General features: G+C 40.5%; 1 protein-coding gene across 1 annotated transcript in view; it reads right to left on the bottom strand.

Moving 5' to 3' along the window:
* LOXHD1 (lipoxygenase homology PLAT domains 1) overlaps positions 1 to 25,274 on the bottom strand; it is a gene marked incomplete at its 5' end in the record, with an annotated part of 140,439 nt that overhangs the window by 33,534 nt on the left and 81,631 nt on the right. The window contains 9 exons of the mRNA XM_082782804.1: positions 241 to 368; positions 2,785 to 2,970; positions 7,343 to 7,548; positions 11,665 to 11,788; positions 13,190 to 13,399; positions 14,253 to 14,407; positions 17,202 to 17,364; positions 21,796 to 21,912; positions 24,782 to 24,963. Of these exons, the coding sequence (XP_082638930.1) occupies positions 241 to 368; positions 2,785 to 2,970; positions 7,343 to 7,548; positions 11,665 to 11,788; positions 13,190 to 13,399; positions 14,253 to 14,407; positions 17,202 to 17,364; positions 21,796 to 21,912; positions 24,782 to 24,963 (1,471 nt within the window). The remainder of the gene's footprint in view (positions 1 to 240; positions 369 to 2,784; positions 2,971 to 7,342; positions 7,549 to 11,664; positions 11,789 to 13,189; positions 13,400 to 14,252; positions 14,408 to 17,201; positions 17,365 to 21,795; positions 21,913 to 24,781; positions 24,964 to 25,274) is intronic.

Here is a 25,274-nt window from a genome sequence, read left to right as displayed (position 1 = left end):
AGGGACAGGTTAAACAAAATCCTTATAGATGACACCAGATTATTCCCCTGGCTATACAGTGCACTCCTTTCCTCCACTCTGCTAAACACATTACAATAGCACTTAAAAAGAGCCCAGTTCAAAAGCAATAAAATCAATGAGTTGCAGTGGGAGCATGATCAAGCCCCGGAAGGCTCTTGCCCTGAAACCAGAATCTGTCATCACTCCACTTCTAAGCAACAAAAATGACAGCTACTGTACCTGTCTCCATTTTTTTCCAGCTGTATCTCCTCGGTGTTCCCATTGGATCCAAAGACAGTCATGAAAATACTGGCATCCGTACCACCGCTTTCAATGTCTCCAGTCACAACCGTGACTTCATAGAGGATCTGGGGAGGATTTGAAATGATCAGATCTCATGCAAACAGCTGTCCTTAACCCACACAAAAGCCTGGGCAAAAGGCTAGACAGGCTCAGAGGGAGACCTGCTTCTTTGTAGGAAATAGTCACAACATGGATTCTTGGGTTTTCTCCATACTAATGCTTTCTGAGGCAAAGTGAGAGAATGAAACTTGCTATGGGACCATCACCTTTGCATAATTTAGGACTTTTGGGGCAGATTTTCTCAGCCTACACACACTCCAAGAGAAAGGGACATTCATTAGGATGAGAAAATGCTTGTGGCATGATGAGGACCTGATAAACATTCAATGGGAATTGAGTGTGTGGGTCTCCAGCACTTGGCTACAGGCTTCTCCTCCCACCCCTTCAGACCTTTGCCCAGCATTATTGAAAAATGCTCATTATTGAAAAAAAAAAAGCTCCTAAAACCACATTTCTTTCTTTCCCTTAGCTGCAAAAGTGCTTCCCCCAAGTTCTTGGTGTCCACCTGAGTAACTTTTAATCCAACACCATTAACAGGTTAAACACTTTTTATGGCAGAAAAATGCAGCTACCCTATCTCCCAATGGGATGTGCAGCACTGCATCTGGGAACACATCAGATTTCCCAGATCTCACACTTGAAAGGTATGCCAATTTGTAAAAAGCTGCTTGGCATCATTTTCACCTTATTAGCCTAACTTTGTTCTTTCCTCCTGACATGTGAATAATAAGATTCAGAATAAAATATTTCAAAAGTGTGCAAATCCCAGTGACTGTCAGTGGCATTAAGACTTCTGGGCCACTTAGAGTCTTTCGAGCCTGTGCCTATGGTAACAAGACCTCCAGACTTAAGAGGTGGACGAACATAAAAAATTAGCCCCAACAAAACTTTTCAAACAGTAAGCTGTTATGCAGATTTTATTGACCTGAATTGTAGCTGCCAGATAAATCAGCAGTGCAAAGGAATAATGCCATGGTAAAATTATTTTTCATGTTTGTTCAGACCTGAGCAACTTGTCCATCACATATTCATCCACACTTTTAAAATCGTAGTAGGACAATATATTTGCTATAGGTAGGAGAAGAAAAACTCTAAACTATTTTAAATGTAGATTAAAGATTTTTAAGGACTGCAATGGATATTATTTTCTTCACATTTGGGAAGCCAGATAACTCAATTTAAAAGTACAAGAGTGAATATCAAGGCAAGAAGAAAATTAAATTGAAATGGGTGCATATGACTGTGTAGGGTCAAGCAAGAGCAAAGCAAACAAACAAACAACAAAAAAGCATGAACTTGTATTTGTCTTCTTTGAACTCTATTTAAAAAACAACAACAACAACAACAACAAAAAACTAACTCACTTTCTAACTACACTTATTTATGAGGGAACAGTCCCAAGTTCCCTCAACTAGGAGACTGATCAGAAAGTCAAATGTGTACTTCTGATTTCACGATTCAAACATCTCCCCTGATTTCCTACAAACCCTTCAATGAGTTTCTGGCTCAACATCACAGAAAAAATGTTAGTTAGATGTGTCTATTTGTGGCATGCTTATGAAAATAAATATTCAGGACTGGGCTTTTAAAGGAAGACTGACTGTAAGTCCTCATTAACATCTATCTCAATCTAGAGGCAAGCCATCAGATCACTGATAGGGTTTTCAAACCTTATCCAGGAGGTTAAACAATCAATGCGAAGTTTTTAAGCTGTTAGATTTTAACCTTGGTATTCAGTCTGAAGGAGTTTATTTCCCCACTTACTGAAATCTGTGCTGAGTTGTTGAATCCTCCACAATTGCTAAAAATGTTAGCAAGCTTTTGTGCATGTGTGTAACAAAATATTTCAGGAGAATATATTTAGCTTGGGGATCAAGAGCAGCGTAAAGAAAAATTAATGTCCTTTGAAAGTGCAACCTCACTGCAAACAGAAACAAAACTATAGAGATTTAAAATTGCCATACAGGTATTAAACAGGGTATTATTGTCCCATTCATCTAGACTGGTATTTCTATTATAAATCTTACCTCCAAATTCAGCATAGCTCAGCTTTCCAATTTGTCCTTTGTTGAAATATGGCATAGCACACATTACATCAGATTTCTTATATTTGGATGGAAAGACAATATATTTTTCTACTGTTTGTTCAACTTTAATGTGCTATTCATTTTAAAGATCAAATTTACGAATGTCTCCATGTTTCAAGAGCTTCCTATTATTATTATTTTCTAACTGAATTAAGGTTTCCCAATCCCAGATTAGAAAAACTGATGTGTAGCCACACTATGCAGAGATTAAAATATCTTCCTATGTAAGTAAAAGACTGAAACCACAATCATCAACCAAAGGATGAGAACTGCTTGCACATGACCTATATCAGCACAGGGCTGTGCAACCACTACAGATGAGCCTAGAGCTTACCTTGAGACCGATGTTAACACAGTCTGCATCAAGGATGTTGAGGATTCGGGAGGTGAGACCATCGCCTTTGTCTCGGGCCAGCCAGCATTTACAGACAAAGTTGTACATGACACCCTTGGTGGGCACGACGATGGTGAGCTCTTCCACCAGCCAGCAGCTCTCAGGGGTAGCACCATCATGCCCCACCTGCAGAGTCACAGGGAAAACACCTGCTGGTTAAATGGAATTTCTTTGGAGGAGAGGCCCTGAATGCTGGTTTTAACCAGTGATGAGGGGTTAATGGCATTGACTACATACATTTTCATGTAAACCAATTCCACAGTGGAACAGAGCGAGCTGTGAAATAGTCTGTGCCACCCCTGCTCAGCAGGCAAGGCATCAATGTACAAGGTAGCCAATATGGGCAAGGGGGTGCAGGAAATCTGCTGCCATGCATGAGGAAAGGCAGGATGCTGCTATCCCCAAATGTAAGCAAAGGGATCATGAAATAGGCAGGCTGCCCTGACTCACATGAAAACATGTCCATCCTCTGACTACTTTACTTCAGCCCCTCTGACCACCAACCACTGTTGGCCAGTTCCTGGAGGCATCCGCTTCCATCTGTCCAACCCCTTCCACTGCTGTAGCAATGCTTAAAAGTGACTGTCCGAGGCTTCATAGACAAGATGAAAGATGCATCTAGGCGAACATGCATGTGTATTATTCAAGCCCTTCTTCCCTCGCAAATCCGCGTCAGCATAAGTTGAATGCACGTATCAGGCTGTTTCTCTGTTTCCTATTTCCCCTGCCAGACCTAGTAAGGGCTCAGTGTGAGATGGAGAACTCCGTGTAACAGCTGATGGGCAGACTTCTCCAAAGACCCACACAAGTCCCTGTAAAGGATGCAAGAAATCCATCTCCTATTCAGATTTACAAGGAAGATTATGTATCTTAGCTGCTGTAAGAGACTCTTTCAGTCATGCAGTCATTCCAGAGAAATCTCTGCACATGAGAGGTTGGATAAAAGACCTCCCTACAGATCATTATTTTCAGAGCAAGTGTTATTCATGCCATTACTTGGAAAATGAGGCTCTTAGCTTTCATTTTTAAAAAATTAGGATATTTAGGGTTGCTCGGGAAATAATTTTAAATAACAAGTTCATCTAGGGTGATATATCTGCTATATCTAGGGTAATATATCTGCCATGTCCTTTTTTTGCCCCCAAACAAGTGATCTTTTTTATCTGTCTCAGCCATCACTGCTATTAGGAATATTATTACTATACTAATGTCTCTGCAGCTGCAGAAAATTAAAGTTAACCACTAGGGAAATTTCAAGTCTACAATGGATGCATTAATTCTCCGATTCCAGGGGTGTGAGGTGAATGGGAATATCAGCACTTACTTTCCTATTCCCCCTCTGCCAGGGTGGCTGCCCTTTTCTACACTGAAAGTTCCTCTGATAGTTTGTTTTTTCTAGACCCATTGCAGGATGGTGTGGACAAAGTGGTGGACAAGGTTCATGGCAATGGCTCTGCAGTGAAGCAGGGATGGAAGAGCTGGAGGTAAAATCGTGATTAATCCATTGAAGTCTGTTCTCCTGAGTTCATTACAGCCACCTCCTAATGCATTGTTCCAACACATGGCCAGGCACCAGATTTTCACAGCAACCTGTAATTCCAATGGTGTCAGTGGTGGGCCAGAAGAAAACGTCCTGCGTTCTGGCTGCCTTGGGGAACCTGCACACAAGCAGATTTTCCACAGTCCCCAAGAATAATATTATAAAGTCACTGGGATTCATGAGCTCATTTCTGATTTTAATTTTAAGCCTGGTAAGAACAAATACCTGAATCCACCAATGTAGTTTGGACATGCATGCTGATATCAAGACAAGTTGTTTAGGCTGAGATATCTGAAGAAATTTGAATGCATTTCAGTGGCAGGTAAATCCTTGTTCTGTTTTGAAATTTTTTGTAACTCACACGCAGTGTGCTCTGGAGATTGCTGGGTTCTTCATCAAAAGTAAGGCACATTTTTTGTGCAGAGCAGCTGACACACACGTTGACCACAATAGGGGAAAAATGGGAGATAATCTGAAGGTGGACAGAAGGAAACAATGCCAAAGAAAAGAAAAAGAAGGGGGGTGGGTGGGAGGGTTTCTGTTAATTCTGAAAGGTTCTGAGAGTATTAGAAAGACCTGGTGGTCTTCCAGTATCAGGTCTCCCTATTCAGTGGACAACTGGACTTATAATTAATATACTTAATACTTCTATCTCCTTGGCTTTACTCTGTGCCTGTGACTGAGAAAGGCACTGAACCAGAACTGGTTTGGAAACACACAGAGCAGTGCAGGACTCTTTGAACACACCTGTGTCTCTCTGCAGCAGCTGCAGTCTAGGGACAAAGACACCTTTGTTCGATAAGAGAAAAAAATACTAAAACTGATTTTAAGAAGACAGCATAAACTGCCTGTAACCAATAACTCATATTACTTATTTTCGTGTCAGCACGTCTATTAAAGTACACCAGTAGCAAATATTATATCTGTAGGTTTACAAGACAGGTACAAATGGGCCCCTTTCAACTTACTTCATGCTCCACTGTTTCTGCTTGCACTGTAGGATATTTGCCACAGGAGGATAATGCCAAACTAAAAATGACATCACACTGCAAATGTTACAATCCTGCTAAATCCCAGAGTCTACTGCCTGGATTATACAGAGCGCTCCTGGAACCTTAATCCCCATGCTATGCTGTTTTCACATGGTAACTCATATTCACAACCTCCTGCCTCCTTCCAGAAGCAGCCAAATGCCAACTCTGAGAACGAACTGTTCCTCACTTTTCCCAAGTAGATAACTAGCAATTTTCTGTAGTGGCCCTGAACACTGCAATTTTCTACAAGGAAAATATGGACTGGTTCCATGGCAACCAATGCAGACTGGCATGTGGATATCATCACTGGGGTGTGGATGGACAAGAAGAGACCTTCCAAGCATAGGGCACTGCAGGAAGAAAGGCATAAAACCGGGTGCAGATGGCTCCTTCAGCCATGAGCCTGGGGATTACAAAATAAAAAGGAAAAATGAGCAAGAGATGAGGCAACAGACTGGTGGGATCACTGAGGTTAACAGTGAAAGAGTGCAGAAGAACATCATCCATCTTGAAAGCTACATGTTAATTATTTTTTCTAACTCTGCATTTCATTTGCAACTTTTTCTCTTCTTTCCCATTTGTAATCCTTGCCAAATAATTTCTTTTTCCTTCCTTCCCTCTATTTCCAAGTGTCTGCTCCTATTTTCTCCTATTCTCCGTCCTTTCCTCACCCTAATCACTGTTCCTTTTGCAGCTTTCTTGCCCATTTCCTTCCCCAGCCACCTCTCCCTCCCTCTCTGACACTGAGGGGTTATATGGGCTTTTTTCTCCTGCTCTGTGCCAGGCTAAGCAGGCTGGAAGAGATGCACATGCACACAGTCTGGAAGAGAAGGATTTATGCACTGGCTTCACTTTCAAGTTTGACCCAGAAATGGCTAGATAGAAAGTGCCTCTAATACCCATAATAACCATGCACTTGGAGTGCATTAAGGAAATATCAATGGCTTGATAATAAACTCAAATCTAGTATGGAGATTTCTCAAGTGTCAGAATCCATTGCATGAATGAAAATGAGTGGGAATGCTTCAGTCTATCGGCTGTTACAACTGCAAAGATTTTTTAATTAGTTAGGATTTCTCTATGTATTTCTTTCACTTGTCACTGTCTGAATACACAAGTATGCTCACCAATATATAGGTTTACTGTAACCCAGGGCATGGTGTAAAAATAAAATAAAATAAAAATGAGAAAATAAAATTAAAGAAAATAGGCTCACGAAGTCTTCAGATGCTCTTGTTTTCAGCACTTGGGGGCTGAAACAGGCGTTCAGGAGATGGAACTGCCATATGAAACAAGAATGATGTACACAAACTGTCTGGAAGATTCATGTGAAGCTTAGGCTCAGTGATGGAGAGTCTATGCAAATTCTGTCTCCCTAAGCCATAGCAGAAAAAATGGCTCCTGTTCTGAAATCCATTTGTGCACGTTACTTATGAATGATGATTAATTTTCTTCTCTAAGCCTGGATCCTCCAAGCTGTGAAAACAATTTTCATGTTTAGCTAGAAAATTATACAAGATGTGTTCTTCACTGCAGGCAATTTATGAAACCCAACTGGAAGTACTATAAGAATCAGCTAGGAAAAAAGACTGACAGAAGACTGCATCCTGGGAACCTTCACTGCATCTGTCAATAACAGGGCTTGGCTAAGAAAAAACAGTGCCAGAGATAGGACAGAACTGCAACATGTTACAACTTCCTTATATTTTGGGTTTATCTTCTGCCTCCCAAGGATGTCAGTTTTGCCAGACATAAAGAGTACTTCTTTCAGGTTTGGGTGCATATGAAATCTCATTAGCACATCCTCATTTACATTCATTTCAGACCCAAGTGTCTTTCTGTCACCAACTATGACAGGAACATGTAGTTTCCTTGGCTGTGCGTTTCATATGCCCCCCATGCTCACACTGCATTCACAAAGTACCTCCACTTTTTTGATCTCCCCAATGTCCAGGCCCCAAACAGAGAATTTCTCTACGGAGCCATCTGCAAACTCATCTTTCCCTTCTGGGAGATCCAGCCACAGCCTCTCCGTCTTCACTTTCTGGCCCATGATGATGATGTACACTCGGCTGTCGGTGCTGGAGTCGTACTCCGTGCCCGTCGTGACAGTGATGTGATATGGGATCACTGTAACAGACAGGTTTAATCATCAGAAAAGCACCACATATACACATGTATGCAAGACTTCAGAAAACCAGGGACTAATCCTATCAGAGAAAGCAGTTTTGCATGCTAAATAGCTTCACGTCCCATTGAATTCATTAGGAGAAGGGATAACACCATGCTGCACTGAGCTACAAATGAGTATGGAAAACCACTTTCACATGCACATTTCAGACTGAGTTCTGCAGGGGTTAAATTCCCCTGACAGCCCTGCTGGCTGCAAGGAGTTTATACAGGTATAATGCTGTCCAATTTCCTCCCTAATAGGCGACAGAACAGCAGAGGGCTTGAATTTTTATTTACACTGTGAGACCCTCCTGAAGATAAGAGGCTGAGGACATAAATCTTAAGTAGGCTGTTAGACGAAAACGATCTCACACTCACCATTCAATAAAGGCAACTAAGTCTACGCTGACTCCAAGGTAAACCATCACTGCCTGAATATCCCAGCACAGCTGCAACTGTTCTCTTTTGTGCTTTGCCCCAGGATGGCTGTGATCTATGGGGCAGCTCAGGGTTTCAGCCTCCCTTTGCAAATCCAGACTCTTTGTACTAAAGGCAGGCCAGTCGATAATTTTATGCATTACAAAATAATATTGATTGGAGGAAAAACCTTCAGGCCAAGGTTTAGGACTTCGCTTAGTTTTTCTGTGTGTGTGTGTGTGTGCTTGTGTGTGTACGTGGTTTTCAGAAATTTCAGTTCAGCTGTTAAAAGGGAGGAAGTGCCAGACTGCTTTTCAAGTGCTTTCCAAAAGCTCATTTGGGTAGGCCGAGCGGGTGGTGCAGAATTAGAAGCTGAATACTCGTCTGATTTCTCAGAACATTTCTGCAAGGCTATCCAAGCTATTCTGAAAAGACTCCGAAATCTGAAACTTGCATTGCCACAGACTCAAAACTCAGCCCAGCTTCATCATCACTTTTCATTTTTCATGAGAGTTCATAAACCTTGACTAAAGCTTGGTTGGTTTTCAAATTACCATGATTTAAATCTAATTTTGCTTTATGATAACTAACAATATTTTGAAGTGGAGATTAGAAACTTAATGAAAGCTCAGAATATTTGAACAATATCAGGGAAGTCATGAACTCATGCACACCAAATCTGCCCACACTTCTGGACTGAGCAGAACCCAAAAAGGTTCATTCAGCCCCAGCCTGAGGCATCTGTGTACCAGCACAAAATGAACTGATGATTAGGCAAGACTTATTTTCTTCTTTATGGTATCATTTACATTTCAGTATGCACATCAGCATAATAATATGTGATGCCTTCTTCACAAAGTAACCATTGGAGCATCTGGTGTTAACAAGAGGAAAGGTTTAGCTGTAGGCAAGAGATTTTATAAGAATATTAAGGGTCCTGTTTAGAACAGCTCTAAAACAATATTTCTTTTATACAGTTTTTATCCTATCCTGTGACATACAAAGTTCACAGAACTATCAACTTTTCCAACTGATGTTGAATCCTGGAACCAAAGTACTAGAAGCACCTATGTTGAAAATGTGAAGGCTATAAGAAATTATCATGCCCCACTTTAAATAATGGGCACAAAAACATAGAGCAACCAGGCAGCAGGAAACATCTTTTGCTTTTTTTTTCCTTTAAAGCAATGAAAGCAGTCCTTTAATGTGTTTATATCCCTTCTCCATCGTCTTCTTCTTCCTCTGGGACTCTACAGCCCTACTTCTTAAATACCAGGAAAATGCAAAACCTGGAGTACATGGCCACACCTGAAGACAAGCCTGGGGCCAACCACAGATTCTCCAGCCCTTTTCCATGTGATCCCTGTGCCCTTAAGTCCCTGCACAGATTTTAGGTTGTTCAGGGGCACATGTCCTCCTTGCAGGGCAATAGGTTTCATGAGGGCTGTGGAGCAGGGTTCTTAGTCCAGACCCGAGAAGATTACTAGTCAACAGGGCTTGTCTCTATACTCCATCCTGACATCAACCCTTACCCTCAGAAGTATTCACTCATCTTGACCATGGGAGAGTCAGAACCAGGCTGCTCAAACCATCACTCCCTTTCCCAGGCAGCTCCCAATACCACTTCCCTAATCGACTAATTAACAGCTGGGTCTTTATACTGCTCAGGAGGTGCCTGTCTGGCTCACACAGCCCATCTTATCTGACATTCCTTCGAAATGCATTTCCTTAATGAGGCCATGTCACTGCGACAGGGATAGAGGTGGTGACAAGCTCCAGGACTCAAGGAAGAAGGACCACCCTGGCACAATGGGGAGGATGGGAACTATCTCAGTGCTGCTGGAGACAGGTTCTCATGGGAGTAATGCTGAAGCTTTACCCATTATTTGAGAAATGACAAGGAATGCCAACATGGCAGATGTTACCCATTGTCTCACCACAGAAGTAATATCAGAAAGAACATGGGAATCACTTATTTTTTGTTTGAGCACAATATGGGATTACAAAAAAAGAGTTGCCCCAAGACACAGTTACAGCCTGCGTTAAACAATGCACAGCAATATGTCTGCTTCACAGTTTAAAGCCTGGAGACATGCAACTCAGATAGCACATCACAGCAGCAGCTACTGGGCATCAGCTGAGCTGCAGTAACCAGCTCCCTTGGTCCATGTAAGTGAAGCCTACCTTAAACTCCTAAATTAAATTACATCATTTTGTACTTGGCTCACCATAGAAGTTTAAGGCAAGGCTAATTATTTTCTGTTCAACATGGACTAAGTAAACATATACAGACAGTAACAGCAACTCATCTGATACTCAGTTCCCTGTTAAAACATGTCTGAAATCTTGATTTAAGCTAAAAGACCTGCTGGAGGATAAAAAAACACTCTAAGTATAATTTAAATGGTAAATCAGCATACAGGAACTTAGAAGTAATCAAAAGGTATACAAATACAGAGAAAAAGACCTGTATCATACTGAGATTATAAAGGAAAATCAACGGACTGGGAAGTTTTCCACAAAGGCCAACTTCAGCTGACCAACACTGGTCTTCTGGTTTTCCTTCAGAGCCAGGGCAGAAGCAAAACCTGTGCAATTTTTGTAAACTGCAATCCAGAAACAGACTTTTGTATTCAGCTTTATTTGTCTTAAGAACCAGAGCCTAACAATGCAACTTTACGCCAGGTCAATCAACTGCTTCCATCAGCTATTTCAGCAGAAACCTCAGCCCAGATTGCCTGGACTTCTTGGAGCAACAGCACTTTCAGACTCTCCTCTGCCACACAGTTATAAGAACCCTCATTCTAACAACAAGGTCCCAGACAAAGCTGGTTTTCTGAGAGCAGAGAGACTTTTCTGTGCTCTTGCTCAGCTCTCTGTATCCCACTCTCCTCTCTACCTCACAGCAGCTGTAACGCAGCTATGTGTTGCAAGAAGAAAAACTGTGGAGATACAAAGCTAATCACACTCAAATTCATACTAAACAAACACCTTGGTGATGAGGCACTACCAGTCTGATCCTGAAATGGGAAGGTGGCTGAAGCATGGTAAATAGGGTCTCAAGATATTTAAAGCCTTCTTTGTTAATTCATGTCTAATATGCTACATGAAACAACATCTTGAGTAAGTCAAAGAAGAGATAAAGGAGGAAAAAACATCTGATATCAGCAATGAGAGCTATATTAAGGAATCACATGGAAAAGTGCCTCTTATAGTCCAAGAGAGGATCTTTTGGTGATAATGGCTGACTTTTCTATGGTCCCTCCCTTTAGATACTTTAAAGGATACTTCAGACAAAATTATACAATACTTGCATAAGCTGTATTCCCTTCACTGTATCAGTCCCCTTTATTCAGAGTGCACCACCACCCTTTCTTCTCCCCAGCTCTGAAGTGATGTATGCAGTGGTCATTGGTGGAAGGGGAGGGAGTATGAGTCTTCAGGTCTATGGGTTTTTATTTTTATTTTTTATTTATGTTTAGTTCTGAAGAGTCCTTGTGACACTTCAGCCATTCCCAAAGTGGCCACACCACAAGGTGAAGGGAAGCAATTTGCTGTTCTGCCTCTCCTTGCTATTCACCAGGACAAACACATCTTCTCGAGGAGGGAAAGCCAAGAGCACACACATGCATGCAACCAGACACGTTGCTCACTTACATAATCCTTCTTCTGCTGCCTTGACCAAACGGGATTTTCTCTTTTCCTTCATGTCTGCGTTGCTATCCTGACTTGACAGGCTGAGAGACGAACCACTCAGGCTGTTCCGTTCACCATCATAGCTCTAATTAGAAAGGCATGTTAGGCAGGGTAATGAGGTTCAGTGCTCACCATGTTGTCAGCTGTTCCTATGTACCTCAGAGAACAACTTGATGAGAAATGCCTCTAGTTCCCCAGGTAGCTTTTGGCTCAGTGTAGCTCAAATACATACAGCTTGTAATATACTTCAGGTCATTTATTTACCTCATTGTAGTAACTTTGACAGGCTGTTTTGGATGTGTGTTATAATAAAATAAAATATAATGGACCTAATAGACTTTAATGGTATGTTTGACTTTTCTTCTACCTGTGTGAGCAATAACAACAGAAAATTCAGACAGATGGAACAGTGCCAGATTTGCTTATCAGGTGTCAGACTAAATTTCCTAGCACAGGTTAAAGAGTGTAAGAGGGAGACTACTCCAAAACTGGATGATGCAAAACATCTATTGTATTAGAAAGTTATTGCAGACGTGTTCACTGTCACTGTACAATAAACGTGGTGATTTTACCACACAGTCACATAACTAAAAAAAAAGTGATTATTTTTTCCTCACTATGAATTAATATCAGCAATGGGGTAAGCCTGACCACAAAAATTCATAGCATTGTCTGCTGCAGTTTTATGAGAGGGCATATGGCAATACTCATCCATGGTGTAACTCTTCTTACATCCATTCCAGATGAGACTGGCACAATTTCATTGATGATAATTTTAGTGGTAACTTTCAATTAAAATGTCACTGTGTTTTGCTAAGTGGACTCCTTAAATACTATGCACTTATAATCAGCTGCTTTATTATGCATCACTGTATAGAAGGAAGAGAGGTCTATTAATCTTGTTTGCTAATTTTAATTAGTGCATGTACCTTGAATTTCAATTAGTTATATTAGCCTGATAAAACAATATAGAATGTGCAACTAGAAAGGGCATTTCACTAAAAAGCATTTGGTGCTCTGAAAGGTAGCAGCAGAACTAGTCTTTTGATGTTCAGCATCAGTGGAAAAAGAAGATGAAAAGTTAAAGTCCATACAGTCCAGTAAGAGTGAAGCTGAAGGACCCAGTATTTTGGCTTGAGGACTTAGAATGGTGGGACCTGTAACTAACCTACTTTGTGGGCACAGCAAGGAGAGCAGCAGGGAAATACACTCCGCTGTGCACTAGAAAGGCATTTTGACCCTCAGCTGAAGAGTTTCATTTACAGTCCTTGATTTTTCTATTCATATTTCAAATTACAGTACTAGCGATACTGAGCTGAGAGTGGCCACACTTTCAGTTCTTGTCTGAATGTCACAAATTCAATTTGGATAAGCTAAAAACCATAAGTCCCTAACAAGCCATCATGGACTTCAACCAAATATTCAACCGTTTTATTTTTATTAGTAGCAATTAGGCTGGGATTGCAGCTTTGAGCTGTAACTGTACCTGTTCATAAAGAGTACGCTCTATCTTTTTGTCCTCTTTCTTTTTGGAGAGCCAGCGTTCGCACAGGAACACGAACGATTCCTCTGTGGTCTCGTCCAGGATCTCTACTTTTTCCAGGAACCAGTCAGGACTGAACATGCTATTGTCGTGACGAATCTTGATCTTGTACAAAATGCCGAGGTCCACAGCCTGTATTGTAAATGTGTCCTCCTACAGGGTGTTCAACAGCAGTTGCTTCTGTTAATGAGCTCTGCACAGATCATCTACCAGACAAAAGCAAACGGAGTCTATGCTGCACAACATGTGTTTAAATTCTGTCTCACCTGATGGCATTTGATTAAAAGCTTTACAATGGTATGTAGAGGCATCTCTGTGCATTAAAACTGTTCTGCAGGGGAGCATTTTGAAGCACTCTTCTGCTATGAGGGCAACTGCACAAAATGTTACTTTCACAGTGAATTAGAATATCCTGGAATTTTACCTCTTGATTTTTAAGTCTAAGTAAGACTTCCCTTTCTAATCCAGTTAGATTTATATGGACTGTCCAGATAAGACAATCTTTGCCATCATTTTATCTGAGTATCATCATATGAGGCTGTGAATATGATTCATGGACTTTCTGACTGCAGAAAACCACTTTTGGAGTTATTTTGCCAAGGACAGGCACAGTTTAAGATCCATTAATTTATTATGCTCTAAAGTAAATTATAATATACAGCATGTATGTGCAAACCAGTTGCAGATAGGGTAGAGGAATGAGAGACCTCAGGTTTTGTGCGGTTTCAAGCCTGCAACTAAAAATTCAAGACAGTCTGTGTAGACAAAGCTCAAAACTGGTCTCTACCAGCAACTTCACAGAAACACCTACCTATTTGCTGCAGTGCCTGCCAGTTGTAATACATAGCTGACAATCCACACAAAGCATTTTAAGAGGTAATGAAGATGGTAAATGGAATCAATCAATTCATCCCTCATAGGAAATCTCAGCCTATAAAGACAGTCATGCAGTTGGTAGGTTAAAGGCTGCAAAACATCAAGTGTTATTAACCCGTTGCAATCGTACCTGTCCTCTTTCAAACTTGTTGAAGCTTGTTTCAGATTTGCTGAGTTTCCTCTCTCCAGTGTCCCCCAGATCTCCATAGATATTCAGGAAAACATTAGCATCTGTCCCAGCACCGTAGATATCTCCAGTGAACACGCTGATTTTGTATGTGTGAACTGCAGTAGGAAGTGGAGATGTGATTTCTGGCCAGGTGAATTCTCAACGTCTATCTTAGATACTGAATTTGCCTAAGAAGGTGGTCCCCAGACTTTCTGCTAATTACTCAGTTCCTGGGGAGTTAAAATCCCATATGCTTTATCCTTCTGTGCTTCTGATAATGATCCCAAGGTTGGGGAAGCACTCGACTGAAATTTGCTGACTTTCCTTTTCTCCATCTAATCAATGCCTGCATATTGCTTTGATCACACAGTATGTAGTTAAAAATGCAAAGAATCATTATGGTTATTACTGGATGCGAAGTCAATAGGAGGTGAGGAAACTCAACACCTTTTTGTACTGAGGCCCAAGGGACCTACATCTGAGAAGAAGTGGTTCAGTGTTGTGCATCCTTAATACTCCATCTTCCATAAACAAACTCCAGGGATTCAGATGTGCAATTATTACTAGAGTTAATGGCATGTATCTCTATAAATTCCCCAAACAGAAAGAGAACATGTTTCTGGGTACTTTTTTTTTCAGACAATATTTAATTAAGGAAGTGTTGAGATGTGTTGTTTAAGTATCCTTTCTCTTTTTCTTGCTCAATGATGATCCAATAAAGCCCCATCAAATCTTTAATAATGTGCTTTAATAAACCTGTTAAATACTCCTTTTTCTATTTTGCTACTCTTTTCCTAATTACATAGGGAAAACAAATCAAGAACATCTTCTCGAGGAAAACAATTAGGAACTGTGCAAGTCTCTGATTACCCTGGTGACATGCAAGCCCTAGAGAATGCCTCCTTGCAAATCCAATGGCAATACAGATGAGGAAGAGGGACAAAGTCTCAGTCATGGAGATTTGCTACATATGTTGTTAATATTCTTCTTTGTACCTTAACAACATCATAGAAAATATAAATCATGTTTTTTCCTTCTTTCCCAATAAAACAGAGACTATTCTTCTTAGTACATGAAATATTTCCATTTATTTCTCTAAAAAAAGTATCAAAATCTTCACATGAGAGCATTTATAGGTTAGATACAATGCCAGGCTTTCTGGTTTGCCTCTCCATATTATGTTTATACACAGCTGCAGCTTTGTGTTTGAGTGACAACTGCCACATTAGTAATGAAGGAAGGAACGCATACAGTCTAATTAGTCACTTCATCTCTCTTTGTTTTTTGCTTGTCATTTCCGGACACCTTCAGGACTGAAATGCAGACTTAACCCTAAATCTCAGCCAAAAGAAATATTCAGTTATTCAAATACCTATCCCATAGTTTGTAGAACTTGTTTTAAGGATTTGGGTTTAGCAAGAAAAAATGGGCCACCCAGATTAGTTAACACATGATAGTGACCACAAGGCAAAATGACATGGGTTAGTAGGTTAAAGTATGTCATGAAGATATCTAGCAGTCATGGTGCTTACTAACTGATAATACAACTGTCTTTTCCTCCATCAGAAAAAAAAAATAATATAGTTAAATAAATAAATAAAATATCACATAAGCTACCAAGTAGTTCCTAACAGATGGAAAGAGTACACCTTTCTCTTCTAAAGGAACAGCGCAAAGGCTGCACTCCATACAAAGTGCCTCTACAGACACCACACAAAGCACCTCTATACTTCCTTGACAGTAGAAAACGCTTAGCATTCATATATATTCCACCCTGACAATGGTGTACTGTAAATGCAAATCAGGCTGAGAGAAAAGAAACAGAGGAATGATTTCCTCTGTTGAATCATCTTGTTACCAGATGCAAGAACCAAGAATGAAGATGGCAGCTGCATTCAATTTGCTCTGCTCAGGATACAGGAAGGTTCACAACTTCTTCCAAGGGCAGAGGAGCTCAATGAGGGAAAAGGAGGTCCTAGTGAAAGAAAGAGTTAGGAACAGCCAGGCATACAGGGAAGCAAAGAGTTGAGGATGAAATATCAGTTGTTTCAGGTACTTGTACCATGAGGGTCAAACACGGAATCTGAACACTTTATAAGGTTGAACAGTAAATAGAGCTGGTAAATAAATTATTCTGCTCCCCAGAAACATTTGAATGAGGTGAGGGTGGCTGCCTAGAGCCAAATTTTTAGAGGGTATTTGTATGTACAGAATCACAGAATCACAGAATTTCTAGGTTGGAAGAGACCTCAAGATCATCAAGTCCAACCTCTGACCTAACACTAACAGTCCCCACTAAACCATATCCCTAAGCTCTACATCTAAAAGTCTTTTGAAGACTTCCAGGGATGGTGACTCCACCACTTCCCTGGGCAGCCTGTTCCAATGCCACCACTTCCCTGGGCAGCCTGTTCCAATGAAAATGTACCTGGAGAGCATTGTAAAAATAGCTTTGGGAGGAAAGAGGAGCATGAATCAGACTGACAGGGTAGGATAAGAATGGGTGGAGTGCACAAGACAGGTGAATTTGGGCAAGCATGTAAAGGTGTTTGCAGAGTCTAGAAGACAAGGTCAAGATATTGCGAATTTGCTGTACATCAAAAGAGATGTGCTAACTATGCCTGTGTGGAAGGGTGGCTGCAATGGGCTTTTAAATACCCTACAGGAAAACAATACAGTTATTACATGGGAGTGCTTCAGGTGTAAAGTGCTTCAGACCACGGGATGGGAAGAGAAAGAATAGTGAACAGGCAGTATCAACAGTACATTTGCTTGAACTACACATCCAAACACTTCCCCCCTCCCCCCCAAAAACAAAACAAAACAAAACAAACAAACAAACAAACAAACAAACAAAAACAGATAAATAACAGATAAATACACCTCTTTCTACTCCTACCATAGTATTACCTTCTAATGGGTCTTCAACCTCTTCCTCTATCTGTTTGAGTGTCCCATCCTTCATGAGCTTTTCAGTAAAGATATCAGACGGTACCAGTTCTCTGACAATCTCACCATCATCTTCAGACTTAGCAAGCCATCTTTCACATGGAAATGTGACAGTTTCTGAGCCCTTAAGTAGACAGGACAGAGAAGCTTTTCAAAACAAAGCGAACACGAGCTAGCATTCCTCCTTTGAAAACACTACCCTGACATGCAAGCAAGGATTTTCAATTCATGTATGCATGCCTGTGTAAGTATACACAGACCTGAAAGAGTAGGCATGGCAGCAAACAACCCACACGGGTATGGTTGTTGAGACAAAGCAGAACAGAGTGCATCTTTACATGACAAAATATTTCAGTCATTCAGACTCCAGGAAGAAGATATCTGAGGACGCTGAGAAGAAGCTCTGAACATGTAGCAGAGAGCAGTATTCCCAACGGCTGTGTGAGACTGGCTACACGACCCAGTAGATCATTGTCCTCTACGATAACCTGTGGGTTCCAGTTTTTGATCTTGCACATTCCTAATCAGGACTGCACCATTTCCACTGAAGCTATGTTTTATTGAGACTCTGCAGTCCCTCTTCTATCCTTACTCAGGCAGCATTCTCTTTGAAGTCAGTATTTTTTTATTTTTATTTATTTATTTATTTTTCTGAATCAATACTTCAAGATTTTGCCATGCAATTTTCTGACTCAAGCTGGTTTCCAGGCAATTCCCATACGTGCATTAAGAGGACAAAAATACCGAATTTTTGATCCTTTGTTTTGACTCACTTTGGTGGAAACAAATATGATTCCTATCATCAAAGAAACAAAAACAATAGAACATGTGTTTTCCACTTAGTAAACAAAATCAGTCCCAGGCTACTCATTAGGAACAGACTCCTGTAAGGCCTCCAAGATGGTTGGTAAGAGGCAGGAGATGTTCTGTGTGCTGGGCACCCCAGGCTATGTCTCCGTAAAGGAATGGGCATGAGCCATCACGCAAATTGCACAGACCACAAGTCTGAACTGAAAAAAATGTTCAGCTCACAGCAACAAAATAGAAAAAACGGCCCTTTCCTTACTGACCACTTCAGCATTTCTATTCTTTAGTAGCACAGGGGCTTTCTGCTGTGTCCAGTAGCTTATCTGTCACTGAGCTGTTACATATAGAGTACTGTCCCCCTTAATTATTCCCACGGTTATTTATCAAGTTAACATAGGGCCACTTCTTCATTATTTATTTTTTATTATTTATTATTTATTTTTTATTATTATTATTATTATTTTTTTTTTTGCTATTTAAAACTACTAAAAAGTTATATAATTTTATATAATATTTTTGTTATTTATTTTTTATATATATGTAACATAGTTATATACTAAAAAAGAAAGCTCTGTCTGTTACAATATCGAGCATCGTTATTGCTGGATAATATCACAACAGTCTTGAGCAGCTGGCTCCTGCCCTCCCAGACATGCTCACTGGGGAGGAATGGGCTGTGCACCTCAGATCAGTCCCCGCTAACCTGGTATGACCAGGTCATCATGCAGATCCCTGAAAAGATGAGAAGCAGGTGAGAAGCAGGAGCTGAACACCCCCAAGGGGCTTGTGTGATACAGCCGTTAAGTGTCCTGCTGGAGCCTACTGCAGAACTATCCTTTGAACCCAGATAGCCCAAATCTGTCAATACAAAACAATTTATCCTCCTTTCTGCTGCTCCATGTGATGCTGGTAGTTAACCCCAGACTTGAAATCCTTAAGCCCATAAGGTATTTTGGAGCATGACTTTTTACACAGTGTCAAACAGTTTGACACACAGTACGTTAGATGATTTCAAATATTTTACTCTGAAGTGATTTTTGTGCTGTATAAACAAAATACAGTGCTTAACATCTGGCCACACCGCTACTTCTGCATCTTTATTTCTGCACTGTCTCTCTGACCACATAACCCATGTTACCTCGCTGTACGCCAAGCCAACAAACAGCAATTGCAGTCCTTATCTCCCCACTTACATTTTGGGAAGAGAGGCCTTTCCAGAGCAATGTTTCAGTGATGAAACTCTCTCCTCCCAGTAGAGATCCCACTTCAGTCACTTCTCTTGCTGAAGCTTTTAACTGCTCCTTAAAGCTGATAATGTTGTTCATCCATGCCATTGATACGATCCCTGTTTATTTGGTAATAGGACATCTAGGGACTTGAGTGCCTGCACAGTTGTGCATAATGTGCAGTTACTGCAAGAGTTAATTGTGTCATTATTGTTAATCACCATGACATTGCTGCGGTTTTTATTGGAGCTTCCTTGTTAGTGATTGCATTAATATTTAAGTGATGTTAAGTGCACAGTTTTATGTTAGCCACAGTAAAATCCTCTTGCAGCTCCAAACAGAATTTGTTTCATTAGAGTTTGAGCCTGGCCCTAAGCTAGAGGCAGGGTGTGACAGTGTGTTAACAGTCAGTTCTTTGCCCTTCTCCAAGTTGTAACAAATGAAAATAATTATCAGATATAATTGGCATGCCAAGACAGAGCTTTATTGGCATGCGACAATTCTAGTTTCTTACCCAAGTGCTTTCAATTTAATCTGAAAAGTTACTGACCTCATTTTTCTTTTGCAGCATTACAGATACATCCAGACACATCTTAGCAGTCTAATCAGGTAGCACAGCTTTTAGAAGTGTTGGCAGCATATTGCTATCCTGTGGCAGGTCATAATATCCTGCGGCTGATCAGCGGCATCATGCAGTGCTCTGCTTTCTTCTTTTTTTCCCATGCCATAATCAAAAGATCAGCGGAATTGTAAATCTCTCCATTTTTAAGGTGTTAGTCGCTTTCCTCCCTTCCTCCACCTCCCCAGGTTTCTTGCTGTCTGTCCTTCAAAACCTCTGTAATGACTGCACAGCCGTGGAGCCCTGAGCACCTTTCTGGGGTGATGGCAGAGCACTTCACACTGAACTGTCAGAGTTTCCCAAAGTGTTTGGTCAACCACAGGTATAGAAAGAGGGAGCCCAGGAATCTCTTTTCACTTGGTTTCCATGCCTTTGCAGAGCACACTCTTTGTTTTTCCTAGTCCCTGACCAAGAACACATCATCGTCTTGCTCAATAATGTAATCCAGCTGTACAAGATTAGGGTTAGTCAATACACAGGGAGAGGACCTGACAACAGCAGGCTGGCAAAAAAATATGATCAGGAGCAAGCAATGAGTACTGGTTTGTGTGGAAACTTGTATAACAAGTATAAACAAGCTTGAGTGTAATGAGGAGGTTCAAGGCAGATGTTTTAGTCGCTCAGTGAGGCAAAGAGTAAAGTCTACCCCTGAAATTATGAAGGAGGAAACAAGATGAACAGTAAGTTCACCACATCTGAGCACACCAATGCTAGATATCAGAAGCTGCTTGAGGAAGGGGCAGACCTAAGCAATGGGATAGAGATGAAAGCTTAAATCCACTCAATGAGGGGAGGAAGGACAAGGCAGAGGACAGAGCCCAGGTGCTCCCAAATACAGCCACTGCCCAGAATTCTGAACTGGCCCTGAAAGAGGTGATTTTCTTCTGAATCTTCTGATTTTCTTCCTGGCAGCCACACTCATTCCTGTTCCTACAGCCAGCACCCAAGGCAGGGCCAAGGAACAGCTTCTTGTGTGGAGAGGTTCAAGACCTCCAATTTGGCTGCACTCTGTTAAACCTGTTGGCACGTGCAACCATAAGTCCTGTGGCCTAACTCAATGATTCTTACAAATGATTATGGGACTTACACTGATGGGCCTTTTGGTTGCCCTCATTGTAATGTTCCCTGCATTTACTCTGTCAGAATTAGGGGACTGATTAAAAATTTATTGTCCATGTTTAGCATCAATACTATTTATTTTTAAATGATGAATCTAATTTCTTCACTGTGATTGGTCAAAACAAATCTATTCATGAAAATATGTAGCTTTGGTCTCTCATATTACTCAAATCCACCATTATTTGAGCCCTGAAGAAGATATATGACCCTTGCACACAGATATCTGATCAAGTCTTTGGCAGTCTGCGATGCCCAGCCACAAAGGTGGAGTTGTCCACAAGGACAACTGTTCAGGCCCATAGTTCCTTGGCTGAACTTGCACAGCAGTAGGTACAAATTCAGGAATCTCCCCTCTCAGCCCAGCAAGACAGCCAGCACAATGTTGCTTCCAAATCCAGCAGGCAGATCGCTCCTTCAAACCAAGGACAGTAGCAAAAACAGTAGCAAAAACCCCCAAGGGTTAAGGAAAAATATCACTGCTATCCTCCCATCCATTGCCAGGAGAAAATACCTTTCATTCTATTAAAAAGTTACAATGACAACAGCACTTTTGAAAAAAAGCAATGATTGCACAATTGTATAATCAACTTTTTAAGAATAAAACATGATAATAAATGGTTGTTGTCCCCAGATCCCCAAGCTTGAAGAAGTTCATTAATGTACGTTGTAGTTTAGGGAGTATTTTTCACTGTTAATCACACTTTGTGTACTGAAAATCCTCTTTGTAAAATGGAAGCAGCTGCCAATGGAAGTGTATTCCAGAGCAACATGATTCACAGCCTACCTTCCCATTTGGTAACAGTCTTCGAATTGCCACACGATCCAAATGCCATCCAGAGTTCAACCCTCCACCGTTGTGTCCTATGCGAATCTTTTCAATAATGTCACCAACATCCTCCAGCTAATAAAATAAAATAAAATAAAATGAAAGAAAAATATGGCATGAACAACAGGTGAATTTTGAGACACTACTAATAAATCCTATTTCCAGTCTGTATGAAGTCCCTTGGGAGCAAATACTAGTGCTGATGCTAAATATGCCCTAACTTGTATTTTAATTAAAGCTGAGCATCTATCCCCAAAACAGAGAGAATTTTGCACTACATAACTTACCCTCTGTATCAGATAGCTTTGGTTGCACAGCAGCAATCCTGCATCCCAAGCTTTTTGTATTAGTGGGAATGAAGGTAGTTTTGGGGAATTGCAGTGCTGCTGCATCTAGAATTGTTCTTTCTATATCCCTTTACCTTTGAAAAAAGCTTATGTGATTAGATGGTTGTGCACTGTTATAACACTGGGAAAATAGCCTTGAGATCAAAGCACAATATTAACAACCTGGCATTTTATATTCCCTCCCTTGTTCTGCCACAAAACCCAAGTGCCATTCTGAGCAAGTCAACAGAATCGCTACCTTATGAAATGGCTACTATGTTTTTATGCCTCACCTTATTACTGGAGTAATTTGTCACTAGTATATTATATTTAAGACACTTTCCTTCCAAAGGCCTGAACAGGAAAATATATGTCTGCTGCTAAGCAATACCTTTTGGTGATTCCAGTGCACACTTTTGCATAGTTGGCCTTTGAAAAACCAATGCTGACTGCAAGCTTCCTTTGCACATAGGAGAAGGACATCCAGCTTTCCAAAGGGACTTGGAAAATTTTGTTCCTGGAGACATTACAAAACTGAACTTCTCAGCTTACACCACTGGAGACCACTCCCTTGTCTTCCCAACTAACAAAATTGTACCACACTAAAGTAAAGACATCATCATTTTTAGGACACTCCTCAGCACAGTAAGATTTCAGACAGCATAAGCATCAATTGCAAAATAATTAAATACTTATAATTCATTTCTAAACCTCACGCATGCACTCAGGTATACACTTGGGGGAAATTACATTCTTCCTCCTCCCTCCTGCCCAACTACTCATCTTTCAACGAAGCTTTCAATCAATACATCGCAATGAAATGATGCGTGACAGGAAAGGTTCATGTTAAATAAGAAAGGTTCCTTACTCTGCTGTAGGCATCTCCAGCAAAGCATCACTTTGGAATGTAGCTGAGGCAAGTTTAATGTTTTTGTGCCTCTTTTGCCAAATACAAAATGGCAGAGGCAGTAAAAACGCTAAAACAAATGGGCAAAATTCAGTTTGTGTTTCCTGAGATCCCCAAATTGTTTACAAGTTCTATTGAACTCCAAATTATGGATCTATACAAGCAAGTGAAAGAAGAATATATTTTGTCTCATCCTTCCCCTCTGCTGCAGCAAGAGGAACTGGTGAAGAGACAATGAAGTTCAGGGACAGGTTAATATAATGTTATAAATCTGAAGAACAAACTGCATTTTCACTTGCTTCATATAAGAAAACTACTGATGTTTCACATTCTGCCAAGCCTGAAATAAATCTTATGGAAAAAAGAAATAACAATAACACTCAGTTTAAGATTTATACCTATGTATTAATGCAACCTCTGCTTTAAAAAACTCTGTGGAAGCTCTGCCAAAATAAGTCATATTATTTGTTTTTAAGGAATCACGTTGGAGGTGTATTTTACAAAATTCATGCCATACAACAACACTGTGGGCTCAAATCATTTTGACTTGTTAAAAAGCTTGTTTTAAGATTTGCCTTCAATTATTTTGCAGAAAAACAAACAAACAAACAAACAAAAACCAAAACAAAACAAATTCAAAGCACAGAGAAGTTTGTAAGGCCCTCTACAACGTCAGTGTCATTTTTGCACCCAAGGAATGAAGGTGAGTGTATTAAGTAGTACCAAAAGAGCAGGCCAGGGCTGAAGTTCCTGTATTTTTGCCTCTGATAACTTCTCAGACATACGAATATATTATGAATAGGAATTGCTGAGTACTGTAGATGTAAATGAGCAGTCATTCACATGCAGTGGTTTACTATCTGTATACATGTGCAAATACTTCAGTAAACACTTGATAAGATCTTTCAAAAAGTTAGTCCATGTATTCAGAAAATCCTGGGGCCTGCAGCAAAGTTGCAATCTCTCTGTTGTAGGACACAGAGCAGGAAAGCATGATGCTGTGATGCTCAGCATGCTACTGAGTTAGAACAAAAAACAGACTATCCACCCAAATGGAGCACTTTGCAAGCAGTGAGCACTATGGACTAGACACTTCAGCATGATCTGCTGAAACAGGAGTGTGAAACAATGTATAGCATTCTTAAATACTAGGCCACCTAGTTTCAGAGATACTTCAAAGATTTGGTTCACTTCAAAATCTTGCAAACTGTGAGGGAAAGGAAAACTACAAGCAAATAAGGGTGGTAGAGAAAGGGACACATGATAGACTCAGCACACACTTAGGCTGGTGCCAGGAACGGTCTAGGGAATGGAAAATGTAAAAACTCCTATGCACTGACCTTCCAAAAAAAGTTGCCTTTCCATGTCTCAAAATGACATGGAAAGGCAACTCTCTATGTCTGTGCATGGGTACATCTCACCTCCATGATAAAACTGAATTAGCCCTTACAAGGTTTAACATGGCTTTAGGCCACAGGGACACTGAATGTTGATAACTTTGAGTTGCTACTAAATTTGAGTTGCTCAGTGAGAAGTGATTTGCTCCAATACATGGTGAGTCTGACGTAGAACAGGGATTTAAACTCACATTCTGTGAGCAAAAGAGCCAAATATCTTTCCTTAAAAGAGGAAAAATTCCCACTTTGTTACATTTTCTCTTCCTAATCCCCTCAGGGCAATCCAAGATGAGAGCAAAAGTCTTTGATTTTACCTCCACGATGAACTGATTCACTGAGTTCCTTTCAAAATACATCCTTTGCTCTCTCTTGTTGAGGCACAGGGATTTCTGCTGAGTGCAGATTGCATCGCTTCCATAGAGGACAATGAAGACATCTGCATCTGTGCCTGCTCCAAAGATATCGCTGGTGTAGACGGTGATCTCGTAAGGAACAACTGGTTTAGAAATTGGCAGAAAATAATAATAATTTTAAAAGTTAGCAAGCAGCAGATGAATGTTCCTAAAATAAAATCTGGGTTAGAAAACTCAACTATTAAAGAGGATGGGGTAGTAATTACACTTCTGCTCATTTAGTTATTATGCTCATCTGTATTATGAGAATCCAGAGGAATTTCTTTTAACCCTATAAAACCAACTGACCATGATTCAAGTCCATTTCCTGAGATTTTGGGGCTTATCAAATGATCAGAAAGTGTTCAGGATATTTATATCAGCCATCTAAAATTACTGAAAGAGGATTTACTTC

This window comes from Aythya marila (assembly GCF_965140915.1).
Source record: "Aythya marila genome assembly, chromosome: Z".
NCBI classification, from domain to species: domain Eukaryota; kingdom Metazoa; phylum Chordata; class Aves; order Anseriformes; family Anatidae; genus Aythya; species Aythya marila.
This window is presented reverse-complemented; position numbering and strand designations above follow the sequence as displayed.